The 22,028-nt window shown below is 40.1% G+C and overlaps 2 protein-coding genes across 2 annotated transcripts; both read left to right on the top strand.

The window, feature by feature from the left end:
• Nucleotides 1-1,285: 1,285 nt before the first annotated feature.
• Nucleotides 1,286-2,121, top strand: LOC145098697 (uncharacterized). The gene is made up of 2 exons (XM_079036307.1): nt 1,286-1,476; nt 1,548-2,121. The coding sequence occupies exons 1-2, from the start codon at nt 1,286-1,288 to the stop codon at nt 2,119-2,121; spliced, it is 765 nt and encodes a 254-aa protein (XP_078892433.1).
• A 10,976-nt stretch (nt 2,122-13,097) lies between these two features.
• On the top strand, nt 13,098-17,796 carry LOC145102267 (WD repeat and SOF domain-containing protein 1). The gene is made up of 18 exons (XM_079039651.1): nt 13,098-13,267; nt 13,551-13,827; nt 14,020-14,109; nt 14,265-14,376; nt 14,904-14,931; nt 15,040-15,138; nt 15,284-15,344; nt 15,447-15,481; nt 15,584-15,658; nt 15,809-15,904; nt 16,035-16,098; nt 16,222-16,275; nt 16,503-16,588; nt 16,674-16,734; nt 16,820-16,884; nt 16,987-17,092; nt 17,183-17,271; nt 17,412-17,796. Exons 2-18 carry the CDS (start codon nt 13,762-13,764, stop codon nt 17,572-17,574), a joined length of 1,350 nt encoding a protein of 449 aa, XP_078895777.1. The 5' UTR covers nt 13,098-13,267; nt 13,551-13,761; the 3' UTR covers nt 17,575-17,796.
• Nucleotides 17,797-22,028: the final 4,232 nt, after the last annotated feature.

The raw sequence follows: 22,028 nt of genomic DNA, 5'->3' as shown, positions 1-22,028 counted from the left end.
GATCCATTCCTCAACAAACTTTGTCCAATACAGAATGATGACTTGGTTGAAGAAGATCATAATGCAATACGACCTATCTACCCAAGACATGATCATACTCAAGAATGGAATCAGATGAAGCCTCGATTAGGTATGAAATGCTCTACTACTGCTGAACTTAAATACTCTCTTAGTTGCTATGCAGTAGAAAATGGTTATGATATGTGGTATGAAAAGAATGGCAAGACTAGGTTGCTAGTTAGGTGTTGTAAAGGAAAGCATCCCACATGCCCTTTTAGATTGTATGCTTCCTGGATGAAAGAGGAACACACTTTTCAAGTCTCTTATAACAGATCACAAGTGTTCTAGGGCATGCAAACTTGGTTCAATTGTAACATATAAGTGGATAGGAAAACAATTTGTGAATGATGTTTTGGAGAGTCCTAAACTAAGTTTGAGGAAAATGAAAGCACTGGTATCTAAGAGATACAACATTAATGTGAGTGTTGGGCATTGTAGGAATGCAAAAAAGTTAGCATTGTCTGAAGTTGAGGGAAGTTTGAAAGAACATTATGCCAAATTATGGGATTATGCAGCTGAAATCAGAAGGGCTAATCCAGGTTCACATGTTGAGGTGTTCTTGGAGCCACAAACTGATAATAATGTGGTGTTTGATAGGTTTTATGTTAGCTTTAAAGGTGTTGTAGATGGGTGGTTAGATGGATGCAGAAAGGTAATTGGGGTTGATGGTTGCTTTCTTAAGGGTGTTTGTAGAGGGGAGCTCCTATCAACAGTGGGTAGAGATGCTAATAATAACATCTATCCCTTAGCTTGGGCAATAGTCAATGTTGAGAACAAAAGGACATGGAAATGGTTTTTGGACAACCTGATGGAAGACATTGGAGGGGGGGAATGGTCATGGCATTACAATCCTCTCAGATGGCCACAAGGTAATCATTCTATTTTGTTCAATTAACTTTAACTGTTTTTGGTCATTTAATTAACTAATCATTTTATTGTTTGAATCAGGGATTATTTGAAGCTGTGAAGGAAAGACTTCCTGATGTGGAGCATAGATTATGTGCTAGACATATTCTAGCTAATTTCCACAAAAAATTTAAAGGAGAACAATACTTTAAACCATTTTGGAGGGCTGTGAATGCAACAACCGTACCTAAGTTTGAAGCAACAATAAATGAGATTAAGTCCTTGGAAAGTAGGGCTTATGACTATCTCATAGAAAGGGATCCAAGGTGTTAGTCAAAGGCTTTTTTTAGAGAGGGTATGGATTGTGATGCAGTAGAGAATGGAGTTTTCTGAAAGTTTCAATTCTGTTGTACTTGATGCTAGAAGGAAACCATTGATAACAATGTTGGAGGACATAAGATGTTGGGCAATGCAGAGGTTATGGATGCAGAAGCAAAATGGTTTGAGTTGGGATTTGGACATATGCCCAAGTATCAGAAGGGAAATAGAGGATTTGAAAGAATTGCAAAGGTTAGTAATTATTTCATTATTTATACATAGGTTTTATAATGGTAACTGACTATCTTCTTGTATATTGACAGATTTTGGGTACCTTATGTGAGTGGCTACAAAGAATTTGAAGTGTTCTCAGGAAATGAGAGGTATGCTGTTAATCTGAATCAGAGGGCATGTGGATGCAGAAGCTGGCAACTCACATGCATTCCATGTGTACATGCCATATCAGCAATTTCATCATTGAACCTAGATGTGGAGGCTTTTGTATCCAACTCCTATACTAAAGCCTCTTTCCTTAGTAGCTATGAGTATAACATCCATCCACTCAATGACAGTTCTGAGTGGCCACATGTTGAAGGACTTCATACTATTTTGCCTCCATTAAAGAGGAGGTTACCTGGCAGGCCATGTGTTAAAAGGAAAAGAGATCAGGCAGAAAGAGAGTTAAGTGGGCACACAAGGCATACTGTGTCAAGGGCAGGCATTCCTCTAAGATGTACCATTTGCCACCAAACTGGCCACAACAAAGCCACATGCCCAAGTAAGCCAACTCCAGCTCCAACCACAGCATGTCCAAGTCATTCAACTCCAGATTCAAGCGCAACAGGGCCAAGTCATGTGAAGAAGGCTCCTGTGAAGAAGGTTCCTGTGAAGAAGTGAAACGACCCAAAAATACGACCCAAAAATTTCAATTTTTATCATAACAAAACCATGAAACTGAGTATCACATAGTAAAACCATACGTTGCGTGTTTCAAAAACCATAATAAAATACTGTGAGAAAAACTGTAACACAACTGTATCCAAACATATCAAGAAAACTGAATCAACTCCCAGGACAAACTGAAGTTGTGGTGTGTGTGATGCCATCATCCCGAGCTCTTCCCTTTGCTTGCGGAAGTACCTGAAACCAAAACTGAAACTGTAAGCACGCAGCTTAGTGAGCTCCCCCAAACTACCACATACCATACAATACATAAAAAAACACATACTGGGCCTTGCCCACTGACTGGGACCCCCGTCCCCAACATCGGACCGAAGTCCGAAACTGACTGGGACCCCCGTCCCCTACATCGGACCGAAGTCCGAAACTGGATGGGACCCCCGTCCCCTACATCGGACCGAAGTTCGAAACTGACTGGGACCCCCGTCCCCTACATCGGACCGAAGTCCGAAACTCACTGAACACGGCATAGCATAACATATCATCTAGCATAAACACATAAATCCTGTCTGAGCCACGGAGGCGTCAAACATACTAACTACTGCAATGGACAGAAGTCCAAAAACTACTGCTAACTGAACAGGTCGGCATTGTGGCCTTAGACCCGTTCCCACTGGAAGAAAACTCACCTCGTGAACTGGTTGCTGTGTGTATGGCTCTGGAAGCTAACTGCTGCTGCTCAGATATCTCCCCGGCTACAATTCCATAAACACACTCAATCAAATGCTAATCACTGCATTGGGGTAAAATGACTCTTTTACCCTTGGTCAAAGTCAAATCTCTCGGTCAAAGTCAACCCACAGTTGACCTGACTCGCCGAGTTGGGCCGCCAACTCGCCGAGTCTCTAGTCTCACTTCTCAACCCTACTCGTGGCTACTTGTCGAGTATGGCATCGACTCGACGAGTACCCTCTCGATTCAAGAACTCAGACAATCTTCATCCGACTCGCCGAGTCATATGAACAACTCGACGAGTTGTTCTTCGATCTAAGAAGATTGCCTTGGACTCGCCGAGTTGTATGAACAACTCGTCGAGTCCCACCATTACTGTGTCTACCCTCCGACTCACTGAGTCCATCCTACTGCTCTCTGGCCTCCACTCAGAATCACTCAAAGGGTAAAGATCGGGGACTCGCGACCGGACTCACCGAGTCCAAAGAACGACTCGCCGAGTCACATGCATGCAGATCCTAAAAACTCGATTCTGCTCAGCACCACCGCATACAAATTATAGATCTGAGTTCCTAAGGTTGATTTACCACGTAAAGTTTCCAACTTTACGTGTACATACACATGAAAAAGGAGATAAAGGCTAAAAAGGCACTTAGAAGAGTAGATCTAGGGTTATCATGCAAAATGGCTCCATAAAGGTGATAGATCTACGATTTTGGAACTGAAACATGGCTAGATCCGAAGGCTAATCAATCTAATGTGATCTCTCTACCAAGAACAAGCTAAGAAATGGCTAAAAGAGGCTAAATATGCCTGTTAAAGAGAAATCAATCATAGAAACAGAAGGAATTCGGTTAATACCTCAATAAACTCTGAAATGGGTGCAAGACCTTGGATCTTCTTCTTCTCCTTTGGATCTAGCCTCCTTCTTCTCTTCAAAACTTCAAGATTCACACAAGAAATACTCAATTACTCAAGGAAACGATTAGGGTTTGCTAAATGATGCTCTGAGGGTGAAGGGGATGAGTTTGGGGGCTCATAAGGTGGTTTAAATAGGGTGCAAACCCGGGGATTTAGGGTTTCTACCTGGCAGGTAGACTCGCCGAGTCCCGAATATGGACTCGCCGAGTCGCCTACTAACACGTGCTCAAAAACTCGCCCCTACTCGACGAGTCGGGACATAGACTCGCCGAGTCCCTCTCGAAAACTTCAAGATAAATACCACGGAAGCAACATACCAGAAATGGGGCGTTACAATTCTCCCCCACTTGTCTCAGACTTCGTCCTCGAAGTCTGCTACGGCTGAATTTGCAAATAACTCCGGGTAGTGCTCTCTCATTTCTTCCTTAGCCTCCCATGTCCACTCAGACCCCTTCCGGTGCTGCCACTGCACCTTCACTAACTGAATTGCCTTGTTCCTCAAGGTCTTTGTCTTCCGGTCCAGAATCGCGACCGGCCTCTCAATATAATTCAGGCTGCTATCAACCTGAATATCCTCTAAAGGAACAACTGCTGACTCATCCACCAAACACTTCCTCAACTGAGATACATGGAAAGTGTTGTGGATCTGGCTAAGCTCTACAGGAAGATCCAACCGATAAGCAACCCGACCCACCCAGGCCAAAACCCTGAAAGGACCAATGAACCTGGGACCCAGCTTGCCCTTCTTCCGAAACCTGATGACACCCTTCCAGGGTGAGACCTTCAGAAGGACCATATCGCCCACCCGGAACTCCAAGTCTGAACGCCTCCTGTCGGCGTAGCTCTTCTGCCGACTCTGCGCAGTCTGCAGTCTACTACGGACCTACTGAATCAACTCGGTCGTCTTGAGCACCACCTCTGTGCTCCCAACGACCCGCTGACCGACCTTGCCCCAACAAATCGGGGTCCTACACTTCCTCCCGTAAAGCATCTCAAAGGGAGGTCGATCAATGCTCGCATGATAACTATTGTTATACGAAAATTCCGCTAATGGAAGATACGTATCCCAACTGCCACCGAAGTCTAGAACACATGCCCTGAGCATGTCCTCGAGAGTCTGAATCGTCCTCTCACTCTGCCCGTCCGTCTGAGGGTGGAAAGCGGTGCTGAAATGGAGACAAGTACCCATCTCGTCGTGAAACCGCTTCCAGAATCTGGATGTAAAACGGACGTCTCGGTCTGACACCACCGATACCGGCACTCCATGACGTGCCACGATCTCACGCACATAGATATCATCTAACTTTTCTGTTGATATACTCTCCTGGATCGGGATAAAATGAGCACTCTTCGTCAACCGATCCACTACTACCCATATCGAATCTACTCCTCGCGCGGTCCTGGGAAGCTTGGTGATAAAATCCATGGTAATGTCCTCCCTTTTCCACACGGGAATATCTAATGGCTGCATCTTGCCGTGAGGCCTCTGGTGCTCCGCCTTGACCTTCCTGCAGGTCAGACATCTCTCAACATACCAAGCGACATCCCGCTTCATGCAGGGCCACCAATAATCGGGTCGAAGATCTCTATACATCTTCGTCGCCCCTGGGTGGATAGAAAATCGAGACTTATGAGCCCCATCCATCAACACCTGTCATACCCCACCCCAGTACGGTACCCACACTCTCCCATGAAGTGTCAGCAATCCCCGACTGTCATAATCAAACGAAGCTACTCGCCCCACTATCCTTTCACACTTTTGCCTCTCCTCCTTGAGGCCCTCAACCTGAGCCTCCCTTATCTGTTCCAACAACGGAGTAATCACTATCATCCTCAAACACAAATCTCTGATAGGGGCTGCCGACACCTTGCAGCTTAGGGTGTCGGCCACCACGTTGGCCTTCCCTGGATGGTAAAGGATCTCACAATCATAATCCTTCAGCACATCCAACCATCTCCTTTGCCTCATGTTCAGACTCGGCTGATCCATAAGGTACCTCAAACTCTTGTGATCCGTGTAGATAGTACAACAGACCCCATAAAGATAATGTCTCCAAATCTTGAGGGCAAACACAACCTCCCCCAGCTCTAAATCATGGGTAGGATAATTAGCCTCGTGAGGCTTCAACTGCCTCGAGGCGTAAGCTATCACATGGCCTCGCTGCATCAACACTGCTCCCATACCTGTGATTGAGGCATCACAGTAGACTACGAAGTCCTCTACTCCCTCTGGCAAGGTAAGGATCGGAGCCTCGCACAATCTCTGTCTGAGGGTCTCGAACGCTGCCTGCTGCTCAGGCCCCCAACGAAATACCACCGACTTCTTGGTCAGTCGGGTGAGCGACACTGCTATCTTGGAGAAATCCTGAATGAACCTCCGGTAATACCCTGCCAACCCTAGGAAGCTCCGAATCTCAGATGGAGACTTCGGGACCTCCCACTGCATCACGACCTCTATCTTGGCCGGATCCACCAAAATACCCTTCTGGTTGACGAGGTGACCAAGGAACTGCACATCGCGCAACCAGAACTCACACTTGGAGAACTTTGCGAAAAGTCTCTCCCTCCTCAAAACTTCCAGCACCTCTCTCAGGTGCTCCTCGTGCTGCTCCTGCGTCTTGGAATACACCAAGATATCATCTATGAATACTATCACCAACCGATCCAGCATCGGTCTACACACGCGATTCATGAGATCCATGAACGCGGCTGGAGCATTGGTGAGCCCAAATGGCATCACCACAAACTCATAATGACCATACCTGGTCCTGAAAGCAGTCTTCTGCACATCCTCATCCCTAACCCGCATATGATGATATCCGGAGCGTAGGTCGATCTTGGAGAACCAAGACGCTCCCTGAAGCTGGTCAAACAAATCATCTATCCTCAGAAGTGGGTAACGGTTCTTCACCGTTACCTTATTCAACTCCCGGTAATCTATACACATACAGTGCGACCCATCCTTCTTCCTCACAAACAGGATCGGCGCTCCCCAAGGCGAACTGCTCGGCCGAATGAAACCCTTGTCTAGCAGCTCCTGCAGCTGCGTAGACAACTCCTGCATCTCAGGGGGAGCTAGACGGTACGGTGCCTTGGCTATCGGAGCCGCACCAGGAATCAGGTCGATCCTAAACTCAACCTGCCTCTCAGGAGGTATTCCCGGTAAATCCTCGGGAAATACATCCGGGAAGTCTCGCACTACCGGAACATCATCAACTGTCGTCTTGCCCTTCTCCCGGGCATCCAAGACATAAGCTACATAACTAGCGCAACCCTGCTGAAAATAGCGCCTCGCCCTTGCGGCGGAACAAAAGGTCGGTCCGCGTTGTGGCCTCTCACCCTGAATCACTAACTCTCCCCCACTGGGAGTACGAACCCTCACTAGCTGCAGCTCACAATCAATCACCGCCCCATTGGGGCTCAGCCAATCCATGCCTACAATAACCTTATTCCCTCGCAGGGGAATAGGAACCAGGTCCACCGAAAACTGCTCGTCGAACAACTGAAGAGAACACCCTCTATGCACTCTGGCGACCCTCACGGTCCTGTCATCTGCTATCTCAACCTCTAGTGGACAATCCAGCTCCCCTGGAGCTCTACTAAATCTCTTGCTAAGCGCAAGTGATACAAATGATCGGGTAGCCCCCGAATCGAATAACACCATAGCAGAAATGTCGTTCACAGAGAACGACCCTATATAAAACATATAATCATAAGCAATAATCAAACAATAATAATATAGAGATGAAGGGAAGATACATACCCGTCACCACATCAGGAGTCGCTCGCGCCTCCTCTGCTGTCATCTGAAACGCCCTACTCTTCGCCACTGGCGCCTCGGCCTTGCCGGCCATCTGTAATCCTCAAAGTAGCAGGGGCAGGTGCAGCCACCTTCCCTACTGCGGCTAAACTTGGGCACTGGGACTTTTTATGTCCCTTCAGATTGCACTGGAAGCAAATCAGATCTGATGCTGCAATGGCAGTAGGGGTCGTACAATCCCTGCTCAAATGCCCAGTCCGACCGCACTTGAAGCAGCTGGAATTTCCTGCCTTGCACACCCCATCGTGCATCCTCCCACACTTGCCACATCGACCGTGGCTCGGCTGAATCCTGGATCTGTGATCTGAAACCTTGGGCTTTTTGCCCGAACCTCCTGAACCCGAAACCGCCTCTGGTTTCCTCTTCTTCTCCATCTCGAGATCAATCTCCCTCTCTCGAGCCCTAGCAATCATGTCGTCCAGCGTTTTACAGCTGGACTGGCTCACAAACTGGCGGATATCGCTCCGCAACATCTCATGATAACGGGCCTTCTTCATCTCCTCATCGGCTGCATACTGAGGAACAAGAAGAGCCCTCTCCCTGAACTTGGCGGTGATCTCCGCCACGGTCTCTGTAGTCTGGGTGAGGTCCTGAAACTCTCTGGCTAACTACTACACCTCAATAACTGGTGCAAACTCCGCCCTGAACCTGGTAGAGAAATCAGCCCAGGTCATGGCATCCAACGCTGCATCATCTCCAATGGTATGTCCGACCTCCTCCCACCAATCCCGTGCCCTGTCCTTCAGAAGACAGGACGCCAATCTAACCTTGTCCCCCTCGGGACACCTGCTCGTGCGGAACGCGTTGGCCACATCCGCCAACCATCTAGTACTTGCTATGGGGTCTCGCGCCCCGTGATAGTCTGGAGCTCCACATGCCCTGAATTCCCTGAACGTAAGTGTGCGCGACCCCATCATGGCCGCCACCTCGGCACGGAAGGTGCCTAATCTCTCATCCATCAGCTCTAGGATACCCTCCTTGATCGAACCGAAGATCACAGGAGTTTGTTCTAAAATGATACGAGTAATCTCTGAAGAAAGAAACTCTCTGGTCTGCTCATCCATGCGCTCGTCCCCCGAGCCTGATCCTGATCCCTCCCCGGCACCTCCACTGCCGGCTGCTGGCCTAGAACGCAAAACCACCATTCTGAAACACATCATAGCAACATCAGAAAACTGAAATATCTCAAGGGATCATTGATACTACTACTAGCTCCCTGGTCTTGTCTTGGCCTTCCTTGATTCGAGTACGGATCCTCTGCTTTCAGTAGTACGGGCCCATACTACCTTCCACATCTATCCGTACTTTCCTCAAGAACTGCCTTGACTCCACCAAGTCACTTCTACTACTGCTGATCTCTGCTACTCTCATCCTAGGCTTGCCCTAGGGAAATCTCTGACTCCACTCAAACCAGTCCTCAGCTGCTGAAGGCCTCCTTGTAATGCTAATTAGCCATCACCTGAATACCATCACATGTGATGAGGCTCGGATAATCCTTCGAGTAAAAGGCTCGTCCCTACCATGGTTAGACTCAAACAAGAGCTGCGCAATAGGGCCAAATCCAATACTCTGAGATTATTCAACCCTGATCACATGTGACGTGGCGTATTCACCTAATGGCTAACTCTCATCACCAAGAGTTCTACTAAGCACGAAGCAAGCAGCATTCGGACACCGGAATTTACTCAAGCAAATCTACTCTCATAACGAGAAACTGTACTAGCACACAATGCTAACTCGCGCTACCAGGCATAACCTAAACAGGTTATCCTACTGCTGTCTACTCAATACTAGCATGCAATTCTCATAGAGCTTAAACACATATAGCAGGCACATAAGGCATCCTCCTAGATCCTTAGTCCTATACTAGCATGCTGTTCTACTGAAACTGGAACAATTAATCATAATAATAAAACTTGTATGGGTAATTTGGGAGTACTTACTTGAGCTCGACTGATCGCATGCACCACACCCTTATCTTGTTTAAAAATTCTTTTTCTTTCTAAGTGTTTTTCAAAATTTCATTCGAAAACATTTTTCTTTTTGAAAATATTTTTATCTTTCCCTTAGTTTGAGTTCAAATGCACCCGGAGGTGTATCCGAATCCCTCAAACCAGGGCTCTGATACCAACTTGAAACGACCCAAAATACGACCCAAAAATTTCAATTTTTATCATAACAAAACCATGAAACTGAGTATCACATAGTAAAACAATACGTTGCGTGTTTCAAAAACCATAATAAAATACTGTGAGAAAAACTGTAACACAACTGTATCCAAACATATCAAGAAAACTGAATCAACTCCCAGGACAAACTGAAGTTGTGGTGTGTGCGATGCCATCATCCCGAGATCTTCCCTTTGCTTGCGGAAGTACCTGAAACCAAAACTGAAACTGTAAGCACGAAGCTTAGTGAGCTCCCCCAAACTACCACATACCATACAATACATAAAAAAACACATATTGGGCCTTGTCCACTGACTGGGACCCCCGTCCCCTACATCGGACCGAAAGTCCGAAACTGACTGGGACCCCCGTCCCCTACATCGGACCGAAGTCCGAAACTCACTGAACACGGCATAGCATAACATATCATCTAGCATAAACACATAAATCCTGTCTGAGCCACGGAGGCGTCAAACATACTAACTACTGCAATGGACCGAAGTCCAAAAACTACTGCTAACTGAACGGGCCGACATTGTGGCCTTAGACCCGTTCCCACTGGAAAAAAACTCACCTCGTGAACTGGTTGCTGTGTGTATGGCTCTGGAAGCTAACTGCTGCTGCTCAGATATCTCCCCGGCTACAATTCCATAAACACACTCAATCAAATGCTAATCACTGCATTGGGGTAAAATGACTATTTTACCCTTGGTCAAAGTCAAATCTCTCGGTCAAAGTCAACCCACAGTTGACCTGACTCGCCGAGTTGGGCCGCCAACTCGCCGAGTCTCTAGTCTCACTTCTCAACCCTACTCGTGGCTACTTGTCGAGTATGGCATCGACTCGACGAGTACCCTCTCGATTCAAGAACTCAGACAATCTTCATCCGACTCGCCGAGTCATATGAACAACTCGACGAGTTGTTCTTCGATCTAAGAAGATTGCCTTGGACTCGCCGAGTTGTATGAACAACTCGTCGAGTCCCACCATTACTGTGTCTACCCTCCGACTCACTGAGTCCATCCTACTGCTCTCTGGCCTCCACTCAGAATCACTCAAAGGGTAAAGATCGGGGACTCGCGACCGGACTCACCGAGTCCAAAGAACGACTCGCCGAGTCACATGCATGCAGATCCTAAAAACTCGATTCTGCTCAGCACCACCGCATACAAATTATAGATCTGAGTTCCTAAGGTTGATTTACCACGTAAAGTTTCCAACTTTACGTGTACATACACATGAAAAAGGAGATAAAGGCTAAAAAGGCACTTAGAAGAGTAGATCTAGGGTTATCATGCAAAATGGCTCCATAAAGGTGATAGATCTACGATTTTGGAACTGAAACATGGCTAGATCCGAAGGCTAATCAATCTAATGTGATCTCTCTACCAAGAACAAGCTAAGAAATGGCTAAAAGAGGCTAAATATGCCTGTTAAAGAGAAATCAATCATAGAAACAGAAGGAATTCGGTTAATACCTCAATAAACTCTGAAATGGGTGCAAGACCTTGGATCTTCTTCTTCTCCTTTGGATCTAGCCTCCTTCTTCTCTTCAAAACTTCAAGATTCACACAAGAAATACTCAATTACTCAAGGAAACAATTAGGGTTTGCTAAATGATGCTCTGAGGGTGAAGGGGACGAGTTTGGGGGCTCATAAGGTGGTTTAAATAGGGTGCAAACCCGGGGATTTAGGGTTTCTACCTGGCAGGCAGACTCGCCGAGTCCCGAATATGGACTCGCCGAGTCGCCTACTAACACGTGCTCAAAAACTCGCCCCTACTCGACGAGTCAGGACATAGACTCGCCGAGTCCCTCTCGAAAACTTCAAGATAAATACCACGGAAGCAACATACTAGAAATGAGGCGTTACAAGAAGGCTCCTATGAAGAAGGTTCTTGTGAAGAAGGGTCCTGTGAAGAGAAGTCCTATGAAGAAGGTTCCTTTGAATGATGCTGGTAGGGTGAGAAAGTTTTCAAAAAGAATCACAGAAATTGGTATTCAAAAAAATGTTAAAGTCAAGTATGAAACTGGATGCAACCAAGACAAACATGTGACCTTAGAGTAATTAGGTTTTGATGTAGTGGGGTAATGCATGTGACATATATATTTTGATGTAGTGTGGGGTAATCTTTTGAACTTTATTACTATATTACCCCTACTAGTTGTTTACTTTTGATGTACTTGTCGAATCTTTTGAACTAAATTACTGTATTACCCCTGCTGGTGGGCTTATCTTTTGTAATTATTAAATGGCTCGATGCCTTTTGTCATCCACTTTTATTTGTCTTTACATCCAATTCTCTATAAAAGAATCTTTCTTGTAATTTGTCTTGGTTTTACCTCCATTTGACTGAGTTAATTACATCAACATCTATATATAATAACAATAAACTTTACCATTACATAAACATAAAGCACATCAACATCCATTACATAAACAAGAATTACACTACAAGTCTATTACATCAAAATCCCATAAAAACCACCAGAAGCATATCTTCAACCCCAAAACATAACCTTAACAATGACCAGCAAAATCAGTATCTAAATCATAACCTTCAACTGTTTCACTTCTTCTCTAACAGATGCCACATCCTCTAAAACTTGTTTAAGATAATCTGCAAAATCTGAAAGAGCATCTTTTGCAATGGCCTTCATATTCTCAGGTTCTTCATCAATCCATTCCCAAAATTTACACTTTTTCCCCTGGTTTCTGTAGTAATAAAATCAACAACATAGCAGGAAAGAAGAAGCAAATTGATTCGATTTGACAAATAAAATCAATTTAGGTATTTACCAATGAGTTAGGGCACACTCGGAATTTCTTTCCAGGGTTATCTTTGGTCTTGGAGGTACGAATTCTTGAAGGGAGTTCACAATCACAGAGGACGTCCTTATCTACTCTCTGATTGCTTGAACCTGTGGAGATTCTTGAGCCACTTGACATCTTCTTTCTTCTTCTACGAAATCCCCACTTTTATGTGTTCGAGTTTGAAGCTTCCTGAATTTGGATGTTAACATTCGTTTATAAGGAGTCACTAAGCTAATTAATTTTTATGCAGTTGTTGTTAGGGCCACGTGTGCTTTCACATCAGCAGAACCGATAGAAGTCGGTCAAAAGGATCTATTATGTACATATTAATAAAATATAAGGGCTTAATTTACAAAAAAAAAATAAAAACAAAATGTGTACATTTTAAAAAGTAACCTACCCTTTAAAGTCATTTTCTCTTAACCTTTATTTATTTCACTTTGTTTAGGAATGGACCAATATACCCTTAACCTAATAAGTAATGGACCAATATACCCTTAACCTAATAAAGTTTTCGTTCGTATGCTTCACCAGAAGAAAAAGAAACAGCGCAGCCTCCCTTCTTCTCTCGTCGCTCCTCAGGCGATTCCCTATTCCTCGTCGTTGATTGCTCACCGCCGACTTCCATCGTCGGATACCGTCGCACCCACAGCACCGGCGACCGTCGCACACCACAAATACGATTCATGTACGATTTTCTTCATCGTTTACTGCTTTCGTTCAACTGTATTTTGCTGCTCTTGATTTTCCTTTTTCCCCCGATTTCGGTTGAAATCTAAATCATATGTTTGTTGAAATCGAAATATGTATGATGTTTGATAATTTTAGATATATGTGTTCAATTGCTTCGATTTTATTTTTTCCCCTGATTTCAGTTGAAATTGCCTGCTGTCACTACAATGGTGTATCAGCGTGTCTATTCAATTGCTGTCTAATGGTCATAACTGTTCAATTGCTCCTGTTCTTAACAGGAAATACACATTGTGTTCATAACAAGAACATACATATTGTCATAATATAAAAGGAAGCCCTTTTTGGTAATTTTGCCAAACACCCGTGAATCATCGGCTTTCTCACCTTTGCCGCCGCCGGAACTACCATCAACGTTATCGAAGCTCTGCATCTAAATCTATTTGATAAACTCTGCAACGAAACAAACGTTCACTTACTGTTTTTAGAAGTATGAGGGTTAAGGTTATTTCTCGCTCTGCAGATGATTTTACACGCGAGCGGAGTAATGATCTTCAGGTAATTTTGTTTCGGTGTCTGTATGATTTCGAGAAAAGAATAGCAAATATATTAGATTTACTACAAAACCCCGGTCGAATTTTCGTGTGATGAGTGCTTCGATTGACATCAAAATTCAAGTGTAGTTTTTTTTTTGAGACGATGGGAGTCTGATTATCTCGTTGATGTTAATTTCATTTCCTATTGTATCAGAGGGTTTCTCGAAACTACGACCCAAACCTTCGTACTCAAGAGAAGGCTGTGGAGTATGTTAGAGCCCTTAATGCAGCTAAATTAGATAAGGTAATACTCTCTCTCTCTCTATTCGATACCTGTTTGATATGCTTTTCATTTTTCTAACTAATTGATTTGTTGTGCTTTGAATGTTAAAGCAAATCATTGTTTTTTAGTTATTTTTTGTTATAGTTGAGATTAATTTTGACATGGACACATGATAGGTATTTGCAAGACCATTTATTGGAGCCATGGATGGGCATATAGACGCCATCTCATGTATGGCAAAAAACCCTAGTCACTTGAAAGGTGTATTTTCTGGTTCTATGGATGGAGGTAAGCTTCAGTTGCCATATTTATTTGTTTCTTTTGGCCTATGTTTTTTCTTCTTTTAATTCAATAACACATACAAATAGATCAAATATTTTCTTTCAAACGTTTGTGAACTTAACTTGATATAGGGAAAGATGTAACACTAAGTTTATAACATTATATATCAATTTTTGTTTACTTACTGGTGATTAATTTTTCAGTAAGATTTAGTCACTGAATGCAATATGTATTATATGTCAACTGACTTAACAAGTAGGTTTGTGAAATTGCCAAAGCCCCAAAAGTAAGAATGGTATTTTTGGTAATTAACCCATTTAAGCATACAATAATAGTGATGAACACAAGTGTCAATTTTGTATGAGAAGCTTATGTAGATAAGTTTGTCTGTTTGAAGTCAAAAGGAAGCATATATTTTTCCTTAAGTAAGTCGGAATATTCTGAAAAGACAAGTGTTTCTTTTGGCTATATGTTTTTAAAAACCAAGTTATGTTCTGTAACAACTAACATGTTGAATTTGTGATTCCTTGCAGATATTCGTTTATGGGATATTGCTTCGAGGTAATACTGAAGCGTAGGAAAACATGATATATTAATATATAATATAACAACATATGAAGAAATTTGTTATTCTTATAATTCTTTGGAAATCAAACTTTTGTATTGTAGGAAAACAATTTGTCAATATCCTGGGCACCAAGGTGCAGTACGAGGTTTAACTGTATCTACAGATGGTGGTGTTCTTGTTTCATGTGGAACAGATTGCACGTAAGCTTTATGATGTTAGATTTGGGTAGTGTTTGGTATCATGGAAATGTCTATTCAACCAAACTGAGTATTAGTATTTTAGCAATTTATAATCCTGAACTTGAACATTAACTTTGATGTGTTTATTGTTACTTAATTGAATCAGTGTTAGACTGTGGAGGGTTCCTCTTTCAAGTGGCATCGACTCATCTGATTCCTCAGAAAAGGTTAGTGCTAAGTGCTAAGTGCTAATTGCTAACCCTAGTTTGGTTTCTTGATTCTTGCTCATGTTAACATGTTTATGCAAATTTATGTTTTTATGATTGCAGTTAATTGCATCCTATGTTTGGAAAAATGCCTTCTGGTAAGTTTACTAGTATGTTACTATCTCATGCATGTAACCCATTGTGAAACTCAACGATTATCTTTTTCATGTTTTCATGGATTTTGACTTTATTATTTTCAGGGGTGTGGACCATCAATGGGAAGGTAGTCTTTTTGCCACAGCTGGTGCTCAAGTTGATATATGGGACCACAATAGGTAATGAGCCAAATTTAGCTCAGATCATTGATACAATAGTGTTTTGTTTGGTATGATGGAATTGAGAAGGGATAGGAATGGAATGCGTCATTCCATTCCATTCAAGACCTGTATAGTTTTGTGTGTCTAATTGGTGTGCTCATGATATAGGTCGCAGCCAGTTAACAGTTTCGAATGGGGAAATGACACGGTTATTTCTGTCCGATTTAATCCCGGGGAACCAAATATACTTGCAACATCTGGAAGGTCACTTGATTCTATATAATATATATAACATTGGCTTAAATGCAAGAAACAGCTACACACTTTTCCTTCCATTCGTTCATCTCTAAAGTTTTTTTTTTTTTTTTTTTTTTTTTTTGGTACTTGTGTGTAGTGATCGGAGTATAACAATATATGATCTTCGAACGTCTTCACCAGCAAGAAAACTTATCATGAGGGTATGTCTGCAAATATATAATTATAGTTGATAGATACATACATGTGTGTATAATATAATGCTATCTTCTTAGTTGTAGAACCATTTTTATTATTCAACTTTATATATTTTTCTTTTTTTTCAGACAAAAACAAATTCTATTGCTTGGAATCCAATGGAACCGATGAACTTCACAGCTGTAAGTACCAACTGGACATCATCTACAACATGCACTTTCCACATCCCCAAACCATTATAAATTATAAAAATATTGGAATAATCTACAAAAGTACACATCTTATCAATCATGTGTAAGTTGAAATATTCAAATCACAAAAATCTGAAACCAAAAAACACATCCCATCTGTGCAAAAGACATGAATGCCCGCCCTCGTATATGGTTTCTAACACTTCTTTTTGTGACAGGCAAATGAAAATTGCAACTGTTACAGTTTTGATGCAAGAAAATTAGAAGAAGCCAAGTGTGTGCATAAAGATCATGTGTCTGCAGTGTAAGATATCTACTGTGATTTTAAACATTTTTTATTTTTATTTTTTTGGTATAAGACACTAATAGATTTGATGATGGCTTTGCAGTATGGATATTGATTACTCACCAACCGGTCGTGAATTTGTAACTGGATCTTATGACAGAACAGTAAGTCCTTTTTTGAAAAAAAAAAATTAATTTTAAGTTATATTTGTATTCATTTTAGTAAATAAAATATTATGGATTTTCGTAGGTGAGGATTTTTCAGTATAATGGTGGACATAGTAGGGAAATCTATCACACTAAGCGAATGCAAAGGTAATCGTAATTCCCCTTGATTTTGATTTTCTGTACATATGTTTGAAATATGGATTTGAGCATTAAATTGGGGGCTAAGTTTGATAATTGATGAATTTTCAGGGTGTTTTGCGTGAAGTTTAGTGGTGATGCAAGTTATGTGATTTCGGGTAGTGATGACACCAATCTTAGACTTTGGAAAGCTAAAGCATCAGAGCAACTCGGTGTTGTAAGTACATACACTTGTCATTAATATATTAGAATACTTTTTTTTTTGTTATATTGATGTTGTGTAAAATAATTGAATTTTGTGTGGCAGATTCTTCCACGAGAACGTAGGAAGCATGAATATATGGAGGCTGTCAAGAATCGTTACAAGCACCTTCCCGAGGTCAAACGTATATTAAGGTATTTCCCCCCCTTTTTTTTTTCTTAATTCTTAGTTAACGTTTTTGGTTTCTAATTATATCTAATTTGTTCTATTTTTAATTTATTCTATCTGTATACATAATATATATGTTTTCTTTAAAAAAAATAATAATTTGCAGGCATAGGCACTTGCCAAAACCAATATACAAGGCAGGGTTGCTTAGGAGAACAATGGCAGATGCAGAAAAGAGGAAGGAAGACAGGAGGAGAGCTCACAGTGCCCCTGGAAGCATGCCAAGAAAGTCTGTACGTAAAAACAGAATCATTCAAGAAATCGAATGAGACTCTCATTAACTCAAACTGGAAATTTCATCATCATCATCAATTTTGCTTGATTTATTTTTAAGAAAATCACTGAGTTTCAGATATAGGTTGCGACAACTTGCTTAAATTTGTAATGCAATACGAAAAGTATGGATTTTGTTTTGGATGCGTTTGTTTATTTCTCTGTGCGATAGTTTCAGTTTATTTACCTTGTTAACGAGTAATGATTTTAGGTTGCAATTTTTGGGCTAAATGCGAGATACAGTATTATTCAATTTTCATTGAAATGATTGGCATATTATTATTGTGTTTTGAAATATGTATGCAGATCAAAATACAAACCAGTTTCAAAAACTTTTTAAATTTGTATTTAACCAGAGTTCTTATGTGAACAGCAACCATTTTGCCAACTCAAAATCTATATGAAACTCGATTAAACCCTTTATAATGTTTATGCATAATGAAGCCTGAGAGTAGGATCGTAGGTCACATAGTTGTGGATGTCAACCATCATGGAGTTTTCGTTTCTAATCCTTTTGTATATTAACAATGTACAACCTTAATAGTTAATGACCTCTTTTTTCTCAACGCCTAAAGATCCACAAATTTCATGTTTTCTTACAAAAATGACGGCGATTGAACTTCTATATGAGCCTTAAAATAAGTTTATATAGTGTAGTTTACCATTAACTTTTTGGAATGACAATATATGTAAATTATTATAATGAGCCTTTGTTTGATTTGATTCAACCTCTAGGATTTCTTTGGTGGGTTTATATTTTATAAGAGTAGATTAAAGATTGTTGCTTTCTTTGCAATGGTTGCGATTTGTGATGCAAGATTTAAAGAACATAAGCCTAAGAACATTAAGAACAATTAAGGAACATTTTTGAAAATACAAAGTAGTGGGGGAAGGGGTAGGGTTGAGGGAGGTCATTACATTCCATGGGATGAGTAGTCGGAAATGATAAGGTCTTTTTTATATGTTGAGGAGAGAGATTGGTTGTTTTGGGTGGAGCAGTGGCGGAGACAAAGTTGGTATTTTGTTGCTGGTATTTCAAGACTGATACTGATTGAGACAAAGTTGGTTGCTATTGTTTGCTAATATGACGATTTCATGTTGATTCCAGTTTGATTTTCTACATTATCAAGCTCAATAATTGGTTTATGGTGTTGTTAATAATCGGTTTTTGTGGTTGTAACTAAGTTGTTTTCCTATATTTGGTATAATAATGCTCGTAAAAGTAAGAGGACGATGAATTTGTGATTATTAAACAAAAAAGTTTATGCATTGAAGATTGTACTTAAAGATATATTTCTTTTAATGAAAACATGATTTGACAAATTAATAAGGTACAAAATTACATAAATCGTTCATTTGGTACTCTAAACTCGTATATTTTGTTAATATTTTTATGAAGATTATCCTTATGTTTTAATTTATTGCGTAGCTTGTCCATGTGGTTCCGTTTTATTTCAAAATTGATCTGAAATTACTATTTTACTCTTGATTAGCTTTTATTTTCTATATTTAATTTAAAATTAATAAAATATCCTATTTAAATTTGATATAGAAAACTTTATTAAGCTAAATCCCCATCCCCAGGGAAACGGTGTCATCTTCCCCATCTCAAATCTCGTCCTCCTCTTTTCTGGTTTGTGACGCCCTCCGTTGCTCCTTCCTTCTTTTCATCTTTTCCAAAAAACCACAACAAAATTGATTAAAGCAGATGGACAACATTCAATATTAAAGCCTAAACACTTCATCCCCTCAATCTATCTTTTCTGATGTAGCCTCACTTGAATCAAACCCCACAAAAATCAACATAAACAAAGCTACCCATCACTTCTCCTACCCTCTATTGATTTTTTTTAAAGACAATCTTTTGGAAATAATATTGCTTGTTGATCTTTTGGGCATACAAGACCCTTGATTTGGGTTATTGAATCCATGAGTTCCATGAGTTGTGATTTATTTATGTGTTTGTTTTTGGAGGTTTGATTCGAGTATCATGGATCACCATCCTTTACTCTAAATGAAATGACTTCAGGTAACTCACTAGGCAAATCCATTGTCTAACTTATTTTAATGTGTGATCAAATCGAAGACCTTAACTCGGTTAGGGATTAACTTGGACATTAAGAAGATCACGAAAAGTATGGTGAGCTAAAATCTTGTTTTGATATGTTTATTGTTAACAACCTCATTAATTTTCAAACTTGACTAACTATATTATTTTGGGACCAAAGTGTTTTTCCACAAAACATAAACTCTAAATTTTTAGAAAAATGTCCACAAATGATTCTTAAGTATGATTTCAACCACCCAAACGCAAGGTGTTACAAAATGTGATCTTGCAATCTTGAGCATTAACATAAAATTTGTGTTTTCTCACAAAATTGGGAATGGTAACGACACACTTTTCTAGAAATAGTGGCTGGCCTCTATGACACTTTAATCTCGATTCCCAAACTTATTTGTTGCTGAGAAGATGAAATGTTGCACTATTACAAAGATAATTTCCTATGATGGGCCGATGTGCGATTGGAAAAACTCGCCAAGCAGCTTGATTAAGGTCAGCGAATTAACTATTATTGTTAATGTTGTTCTTCATTTCTCTTTGCAGGCCTTCAGTGACTAGTGACTACCAACGATGCTCCCTTTCTCCGGATGGAACCTATACGATTGATCATTGATCTCTTGGGTAAAAACATTAATGCAAAATTATCTATTGCATGCTCTGACCTAAGTAGATGTATAAAATATTTACAATTAAAGTTTTCTTGCTTCATTTGGTGAGCTAGTATATATTGAATCACTTTAGGCTTGGTGTTACACGACATAGGGGTGAATATCACATCGGATGATATGTAGTTTTTGTACAACTAATGTTGAATCGACAAACCACCTTCTTATCATATGTTTGTTTCTGAAGGACGTTAGGCAGTAGCTTCTAAGGTGTTGTAGCATTCCCTCAACAATAATTCTCGCCTTTTCAGAAGTATTGGAGTTACAAGATCGTGATCGTAAGATCGAATCAAGATTATAAGATTCTAACAAAACATTTTAAAACATTACTCGATCATTTAACAATAAATAGTTTAAAACATGAAAAATACATCATTTAGAAATAAAAAATTCAAAAAAAGCTTTCTATGGTTCATATTCAATGTACTTAGTTATTTCAAGACAAAATTATATAATTTTAAAAAAAATTAGTAACAATCTTGCGATCTTATTATGATTTTTTGATCTTATTATGATCTTACCCAAAACGATTGACGTATTATTAGAATTGATTTACCTATGTAAGATCGTAGAATCGTATGATCCTACAGTCAAGATGACGATTTTAACAGCTTTGGTTCACACTACCCATACTATGAAGGGCAGATAATACTATGGTCTTTATTTGGTTCAAATTTAAACATAAAAAATAAAATATTAGTTGGTCATATTGGTATTGTTACCTTTTTTTTTCTCTCAATTCTCAAAATATAATGTTTGAACTCTTTTTTTGGTCCCGTTGGTCTTGCTAGGCATGGGTTTGTTTTCCTCTCCAAAAATATGTTCTCTTCTTTTTTTTTCGTAATATTGAATTTGATGTACGCGTTGGAGTTGGTGTGATGGGATGGATTGCATCGAGAACGGGGGACAGGGCTGCTCCCATTTCACAAGTCATTATTCATAGACTAAATTATAGTTTTGGTCCTTATATTTTAGATCAATTTATAGTTTAAGTCTAAGTTTTCAAAAACTGATGTGATTGATCCTCATGGTTGCAAAATTATTCACAATTGGTCTCCGGTTACCATCAACACCTCTTCGTTAATTATGTGTAAAATGACAAGGTTGCACCTCTTTTTTTCATTTTCTTATTATATTTAAACAAAATTTCACGTTAATCATTTCTAACAACTTAACATCGAATCAAAAGCTATCTAGATTCCTTAATAATATATGTTAAAATAGTTCAATCATCAATATAATATATTAATGTAATCCAATTTTTAAATAATTCATTAGATTAATGTAATCCAATATAAAAGTTTTTTTTATAAAATGTTTATGTATTTTAAAAGTATAGCTATATTTTTTTACGTATTTATGTATTTTTATTCAAGTTGTCTTCACCATTTCATCCAATTCGTACAACTTCTTCGAGTATGTCTAGATGATTTTTCTACATACTCACATATTCTAAGCTTTTATCATTCGCTTATCTTGAAATTAAATATTAAATGGGAAGAACTTAAAATATATGGGAATGTAGGAAAATCATCTAGACATACTCGAAGAAACTGTGCGAATTAGATGAAATGATGAAGACAACTTGAAGTAAAAATACATAAATACATAAAAATAATACGATTATACATTTAAAATACACAAAAAATATGTAAAATACTTAAAAATACAAACACACACACACACACACACACACATATATATATATATATATATATATATA

This window comes from Lactuca serriola, chromosome 4 (assembly GCF_051521515.1).
Source record: "Lactuca serriola cultivar US96UC23 chromosome 4, Lser_US96UC23_V15, whole genome shotgun sequence".
NCBI lineage: Eukaryota > Viridiplantae > Streptophyta > Magnoliopsida > Asterales > Asteraceae > Lactuca > Lactuca serriola.
The sequence above is the reverse complement of the archived record's forward strand: the minus strand, read 5'-3'. Positions and strand labels throughout refer to the sequence as shown.